Raw genomic sequence first — 8194 nt, forward strand, 5'->3', positions numbered from 1 at the left:
GGCTCTTTGGGAGCGTGCTATGAAGTCAGAGATGGATTCTTTGCACAAAAATGGAACATGGAAGTTGGTGCATTTGCCTACAGGCAAGAAGGTTTTGCCATGCAAGTGGGTTTACAGGCTCAAAGTTGCACCTGATGCAAAGCCAAGATACAAAGCCAGGTTGTGGCTAAGGGCTTCAAGCAGGAATATGGTGTGGACTTTGATGAGATCTTCTCTCCAGTGGTCAAAATGACCATACTTCTGTATTAGCTTTGGTTGCTCATGATGATCTGGATTTGATTCAGATGGATGTGAAGACTGCTTTTCTTCACGGTGATCTCCATGAGGAGATATATATGCAACAGCCAGAGGGTTATGCAGTGAATGGAAAGAAGAAGCTTGTATGCAAGCTGAAAAAGAGTCTTTATGGGCTCAAACAGGCACCAAGGGAATGGTATCATAAATTTGATACATTCATGAAATCCCAGAATTTCAGGAGGAGTGACATAGATCACTGCTTATACACCAAGAAAGCTTTGGATGGCAGTCTATTGATCCTCATCTTGTATGTTGATGATATGTTGATTGCCGGGAAATCTCGTAAAGAGATGGATGCCTTGAAGAAGAGGCTGCATCAGACCTTTGATATGAAGGATTTGGGTGATGCAAATCACATTTTGGGTATACGGATACTTCGGGACAGAAATCAGCATGTCTTGTATTTGTCTCGGAAGGAATACATTGGCAAAGTTTTGCAGAGGTTCAATATGGAGGGGGGGAAGAAGACTAGTACTCCTTTGCCTCCATATGTGAAACTCAGTGCTATGGACAGCCCACAGTCGGATAGTGACAGGGCCGATATGGCCAAGATTCTGTATGCTTCAACTTGTGGCAGTCTCATGTATGCCATGGTTGCTACTAGGCCGGACATTGCATTTGCAGTGGGAGCATAGTTGCCAGGCGTTTCAGAAACGGCAGGTATGAAACGGGTTTCATATGTTTTGAAACGTTTCATAAAAGGTAAGAAACGGGTAAAAAAAGGTTTCATACAAAACAGAAAAAACATGTATATTTTTTACTTGAAATATACAAAAGAAAAAACTATTGACATAACTTATAAGAGACCACATTGAATTCATTTCAATAAAAACAGAATACATGTAAGATATGATGATATCACAAATCACGTGGGTGATCACTGATGACTAAACAAAAATCAAAAGCATCACCACGTGGGTGATGATTCATGACTCAAAATCCAAGATCAAAATAAATAACATGTCCAAAGTTCAAACTAAATAACATGTCCAAATAAAATGATACTGGCAGCTGCTAGCTACTATCTGCATCCTCATCTGCATCCTCATGCTCATCCTCATCTGCATCTTGTGCCTGTGCTGCAGCCTCACTCTCAAGGTCACTGCCGGTAGCCGAGTCCTCAAAGGCCTCATCCTCTAGAGGTGCAAGTGCACCACTAGTACTAGCCTCTCGAGAAGATCGAGTAGTGCGAGCCGGAGCCATGATCTCCCCATAGAGCATAGAATAGATGTCTCTCTCTCCTGAGGAATGTCGGGAATCTCCTTGCACTTCATGATATCAATCTTATCTGGATTCACTTGGCGAGGCTCAATGGGATGACCCTTTTGTTCTAGCAATCGAAGATTGCAATGACAAAAGACAAGCCTCTCCAATTGTGCTGAGGACAGTCTATTTCTCTTTTTCGTGTGAAAAAGAGCCCATGTACTCCAGTTTCTCTCACAAGGCCCTGAACTGCAACCCTGGGAGAGAACTCTCAATGCAATCCGTCTCTACATTGCACAAAAAAGAATGTTAAGTTAGAGTCAAAAAGAGAGTAGCATTTGAATGTAGATTTTGAAAGAATAGGACTCACGAGACAAAGATACAAGATTCAAGAATCAAGAAACCTTACCAAGTTGGGTGTCCCAATACCGTATTTCTCCCACCAAGACACTGGCTCCAACTGTGCCTCCCTGAGCAATGCAGTAGCTCGCTCAAACATATGGCTACCGTTGCGGTAAATGAGAAGCTCATCCTCGAGCTTTCTCATCAGCTGTATATCACCTCCCACTCCCACCAACTTGGTAATGTACTCGATCCATCCTGACTCTAGCTCCTCATTGAGGTATTGCTCCTCATTCCTCCAAAGGGGATGCAAAATGTGAGCAACAGCATGGATTGGCCTATGAAACCAATCCCAACGCCGATTCCAGATCTCCTTAATATCTTGAACTCTGCATGTAACATGTGACACACATAAGAGATCAAGATTTATAAAATAACTCAAAGACTAAAGTTAAAGCCCAAGGGTGAGCACCTGTCACGCGACAAGGTAGTGAAATCATTGAGAGCTTCACCAATTCTGTCCATGAACTCATAAAGCAGCCCAATGGTACTTCCCTCCATGTCTGTGAGCCGAAGGACACTATACATGGGCTGAAGTGCCTTCACAAGTCCCTCTGCATCCTGCCACCAAGTATCTCTCATGACCATACGAGAGAATGCTATAGACTTGGGCTCATCCTTGTCCTCCCATGCTGTCCATTCACGACACACAACAGTGCGTAATAAGCCATGTCGCACTCTCACTAGTCTCTCCACCACAATAAACATATATGCAAACCGAGTTTTGGAGGGCTTTAGAAGCTCAAGATCACTATTGGCCCTGTACATGCTCAAAACCTTTGGCCTCTTTGTGACAAAGTTCACCATGGTAGATGCAGCTGAAAAGACATGGCTCACCCAATCAAGCTTTCCCACATCCTCAATCATCAAGTCAAGGCTGTGTGCTGCACAAGGTGTCCACACAATCTTGGGGAACTCCTCCTCTAACATCCTGCCCATGGATACACAATTGGACCCATTGTCCGTGATCACCTGCACAATGTTATCAGGCCCAATTTCATTGATTGCCTGGCGCATGTGGGACATAATGAACTCCCCTGTAACCACTATCCCTGGCACCGATGCATCTATGGCACGAATGAACATTGTGCCTTTGCAGGAGGACACAAGAATGTTGTACACATTTCTCTTCCGCGCATCTGTCCATCCATCAGAAAGCAAAGTACAACCATACTTTGCCCAAGTGGCCTTGAGAGGCTCCATCTCCATCTCCACAGCCAGTTGCTCCTTGCGAAGCTCAGTAGTGCGCAATGTCTCGTAGGAGGGGCCATCCCACTCACACCCAATGCGGGAGATAGCTCTCATTGCCTTCTTCCATCGAGGAGTCCTGACAATGTGGAAGGATAATCCACATTGAATAAACAACTTCATCAACTCCCTCGTTGCCTCTTTCATGGCAGCCTTTTGCATCCCTGCCTGTACATGTCCTTTCTTGAACACTGGAAGACTAGTTCTTTTGGCTCGAGGTGCCGAGCTAGAACCACCTGCAACACCACCTGCAACCTCACCACTGGTATCTTCCTCTCTGATACTGCGAGTCCTCTTGGAGACACTTTGACGTGCTTCAGGCTCTCCCAGATTGGGGATATCCTCAAGGGGGATACCTAGCTGCATGGCCTTCCAAGCCTTGAGGCTATCATAGATTTCTTGTGGCACATGCTTACATGGCCCAATGCCGAAACCCTTTGTTTGTGAGAAATGTGCCTTCAACCTGGTGACACTGCCATGGTGCTTATCAGCACAAAAGTTGCATTTCCACTTTCCGGAGCCTGAGCCACCATATCTAGACTCGAAGGTGACATTGTTCCAAAGAGAATCACCTGTTCGAGGCATCCTACAAGACGAGGATAAATGCAGATTGTTGGCCCTGCAAGTGCGACACCGTGGAAGATATGCCATAAATATTGATGGAAGAGAAAAAAGTGTGCTGTTTTGTGAGTTGTGCAGAGAAAACCAACTTAAAGCAAAACAGGACTTTACCCCTTTGGAAGACCTCCACAAGGCCCAAGGACACCAAGGAGCTGGGGGTCGACAGATGCGATGGAAGGACAAGAAAGATGGCACGCAAATCGGCGAACTCACATGCGGCGGCCACCGGGAAGCTTGATAATATGCGCCGTACAAATCCAGGAAAGAAAACGTTTTTTAAGGTTTTTAAAAACTGCATGTTGTATGAAACGCGTTTACGAAACGTTTCGAAACGTTTCGTACGTTTCAAAAGTGTATGAAACGCGTTTCTATGCAACACTCAGTGGGAGTGGTTACTAGATACATGGCCAATGGCAAGAAGCATTGGGAAGCAGTGAAAGGTGTCATGAGATACCTGAAGGGCACACAGGATATGTGCATCTGCTTTGGCAAACAGGATGCATTAGTGCATGGTTACACGGATTCGGATTATGCCAGTCATCCAAATAACCGGAAGTCTACTACCGGTTATGTGTTTACATTCACAGGAGGTGCTGTGTCATGGATATCCAGGATGCAGAAGTGCACTGCCTTATCTACTACAGAGGCCGAGTATATTGCAGCCACAGAGGCTTGCAAGGAGGCATTATGGCTATCTCGGTTAGTGGTTGATTTGGGTTATACAGGGTATATTCCATTGTTGCATTGTGACAGTCAGAGTGCCATCCAGTTGGCAAAGAACCCTGTCTTTCATGCAAAGACGAAGCATGTGGATGTGAAGTATCACTTCATCAGAGAGATGATAGAGAACAAGCTGATTCAGCTTGTCAAGATTCATACGGATGACAACTCGGCTGATCTGTTGACAAAGAGTTTGCCTCCAGAGCGGTTTGCTCATTGCAGACACTTGATGGGCATTGGATGAGGCCAGTTTCAGCCTTGATATGGCCTTGTATATTATCATGTACATGCTGATTTTTTCTTTTCCTTCATTTAAGGGCACTTTACCTTTAAGTGGGAGGTTGTTGGGATAAAGGCATTATGCCCACCCTTATAGTGTGTACAAGCCCATAAGTTTTCTAGTACATAGTACACTTAGTAGTTTCAATGTACTAAGTGCACTATGTGTACCAGAGCAAATATACATGTGTGATAGGGGAGTCACACACTCATACTTTGTGAGTTGACTTATCCCCACATGTCTCTCTCTCTCTCTCTCCCTTCTTCTCTGTGTGTGTCTCCCACATGAAACCCTAACTGTTTCAGCTGAGCTTCTTTAGCTCCTTCACCAAGCTCGTGGAGCTTGTTTCAAACCATACAAGGCCTTTTTCAGCCTGCATACTTTCCCTTCATGACCCTATTCTGCAAAACCTATGGGCTGATGTACATAAACTTCCTCCTCGAGGTCCCCATGTAGGAAAGCAGTCTTGATGTCCAACTGGTGAACAACCCAACCACGATGTGCAGCCAATGCAATGACACTCCTAAGTGTCGACATACGGGATGTAGGAGCAAATGTCTCCTCATAATCAATGCCCTTCTTCTGTGCATAGCCCTTTGCAACTAGACGGGCTTTGTACCTGTCAATGGATCCATCTGCATGTCTTTTCAACTTATAGACCCACTTAGTACCAATGGCTTTCTTGCCTTTGGGCAGATCAACCAAATCCCATGTTTGATTCTTTTTAATAGAATCAAGTTCATCCTGCATGGCTTTGTTCCAATGCACATTGTCTCCTGCATCCACAAATGAATCAGGCTCATCATCATCCCGTAAACTGGCTGCCATAACCATATTTAAATCCATGATGTGTGCATGTCATTGGTCCGTGTCTCCCTACGAGTATGGCCAGCAAGAGGAGTCTCTAGATGGCTGTCCTGTAATGTCCTCAAATACCATCTAGGTATATGTCTAACTTGTGGAGCCTGTTGCCCCATATTTGGCTCAACTTCGGGCTGAATCTCTTGCTGAATTTCTGCACCATCTTCACGATTAGCTGGCTGTCCTGCACCCTCATGGGTTGGATCACCAACTGTGGAATGAAACTCCATAGGTAGTAGGCCTTCAAACACATCATTTTCAGCCTGATTTGCATCATAACCAGCCATGGATATTTCTGATTTTTCATCAAAAATCACATCCCGACTAGTGAATATCTTCTTGGACAGTGGGTCATATAACCGGTAGCCCTTGCTCTCACGGCTATACCCAATAAAAATGCATTTTGTGGCTTTATCATCCAACTTCCTCCTCAACTCTTTGGGTATGTGTGCATATGCAAGACACCCAAAAGTACAAAAATGTGATACCGAAGGCTTGCGACCATGCCAAGCCTCAAAAGGAGTAATGGAAACCAATGCCTTTGTGGGACATCGATTCAAAATATGACAAGCACACATAACAGCTTCCACCCAAAAGACATGTGGTAGCTTCTTTGCCTTTCACATACATCTCGCCATCTCCATGAGTGACCGATTCTTCCTTTCTGCAACCCCATTTTGCTGTGAAGTATAAGGAGTAGTGTACTGATGCTTGATACCTCTACTCTCAAGAAAGGAATTCAACATGTGTGACACATATTCCCCCCCTCGGTCAGAACGGAGAGTCTTAACCTTGCATCCTGACTCTGTTTCAGCAAGTGCTACAAAGGCCAAAAATGCATCATATACCTGTGATTTCTGTGTCAACGGATAGACCCAGCATATACGAGAGAGGTCATCAATAAATGTAGCAAAATAGAAGCAACCTCCTAATGACTTCGTCTGCATGGGACCACAAAGATCACTATGTATAAGCTGCAACTTTGCAGTTGCTCGTAGAGCCTGATCACGTGGAAAGGAAAACCGATGCATTTTTCCCAAAATGCATCCTTCACATATGTGATCTGGAGGCTTCTCCATAAGAGGTAGGTCTGTCAACATGTTATGTCTCTGCATAAGCATAAGACTACCAAAATTTACATGCCCCATGCGAGCATGCCATAACTCCGCATCAACCATAGCTGGAGTAAGAGTGAATGCATTATAAGCAGACTGATCCACTGGCTGAAATGCATCCAGCTGATAGAGTCCATGACATAATGTACCAGTAAGCATCAAGGTCAAAGCATTAGCTTTGTCTCTGACCATGCATGTCATCATCAAAGTGGACTTGCATACCATAGTGTGCTAAAGAAGAAATGGACAACAAATTCTTCTTTATCCCTGGTACATATAAGGCATCTGTAAGGCAAAGAATAGAGCCATCAATGGCTGTAAGCTGAATCTCCCCAATGCCACGAACTGGATATGAAGCATTATTGGCACACTTAACAGTTTTGCCAATAGGGGCAGGGCCTACATTACAAAACAAATCCCTGCGAGATGTGATATGCTTTGAAGCACCACTATCAAAATACCAAGTACATGCATGCTCAGTCACACTGAGTGCCTGTGAAGACCAAGAGGCATCATAACTGCATGTGTAGAAACAGTAATCCCTGTCTTCAACAAAGGAAGCAGTTTCTGGAGGAGCTTAGAAGCATCATTTACAGACATCCCAGATTCCTTTGCCTTCTCTTTGGCAATCCTCTTCCTACACTCTGTAATGTAGTGACCTGGCTTTTTATAGTAATGGCATTTGCCTTTCTTCTTGGGCTGTCCATTACCTTTCTTGGTATCCTGAGATGAACCACCATCACCTGAATTCTAATTTGAACTCTTTGGCTGAACCTTGCCTTTCCCTTTTTGATCTGTCATAAATGCTTGTTCAACACTTGTGTTCATGTTCATGTTCTTCCTGATTTGCTCTTCCTGTAACAAGAGAGCAACAAGTTCCTGATACTTTAGGGGCTCAACAGCATTCCTCATGCTAAGGTTCAAAGAGGTATGAAAAGCCAAGTAGGATCTTGGCAAAGAGTTTAAGATGGTGGATACAAGCTGTGTCTCAGGAATAATCTCATCCACATTGATGAGTTGCTCGCTCAAATCTTGCAGCTTGTTCAAGTGGCTAGACATATCATCTCCTTCATGCATCTTCTGATTTTCCAGCTCTCTTTTCAAAAATGAGATCCGTGCCTCATTACGAGCAGCATACATTTGCTCCAAAGTTACCCATGCATTCCGTGAAGAGCCAGTTTTCTTTTTCGTCCTTTTCTGGACAAGTTCGTTATTATCTATCTTGACGACATCCTGGTGTTCAATCGTAATATGAATGAACACAACGCACATCTTAAGATCGTTTTCCAGGTGCTACGTGACAATGCTCTTTACATTAATCCAAGCAAAAGTGAATTCTTCAAGACATCCTTGGAGTACCTCGGACATGTTGTTTCAGCAAACGGTATTTCTGTGGATCCGAAGAAATGCAGGTTATTGTTAATTGGCCAACTCCCACAAACATCCA

The 8194-nt window shown here is 44.2% G+C and overlaps 1 protein-coding gene across 1 annotated transcript; it reads right to left on the bottom strand.

The window, feature by feature from the left end:
- Window positions 1–1805: 1805 nt before the first annotated feature.
- On the bottom strand, window positions 1806–2720 carry LOC147617711 (uncharacterized). Its single transcript, XM_086775960.1, has 2 exons — window positions 2315–2720; window positions 1806–2231 (listed from the first exon to the last, which is right to left on the bottom strand). Exons 1-2 carry the CDS (start codon window positions 2707–2709, stop codon window positions 1889–1891), a joined length of 738 nt encoding a protein of 245 aa, XP_086632086.1. The 5' UTR covers window positions 2710–2720; the 3' UTR covers window positions 1806–1888.
- Between the last annotated feature and the right edge of the window lie 5474 nt (window positions 2721–8194).

Source organism: Cibotium barometz, chromosome 36 (genome assembly GCF_041138505.1).
Source record: "Cibotium barometz isolate CiBa-2024 chromosome 36, ASM4113850v1, whole genome shotgun sequence".
NCBI classification, from domain to species: domain Eukaryota; kingdom Viridiplantae; phylum Streptophyta; class Polypodiopsida; order Cyatheales; family Cibotiaceae; genus Cibotium; species Cibotium barometz.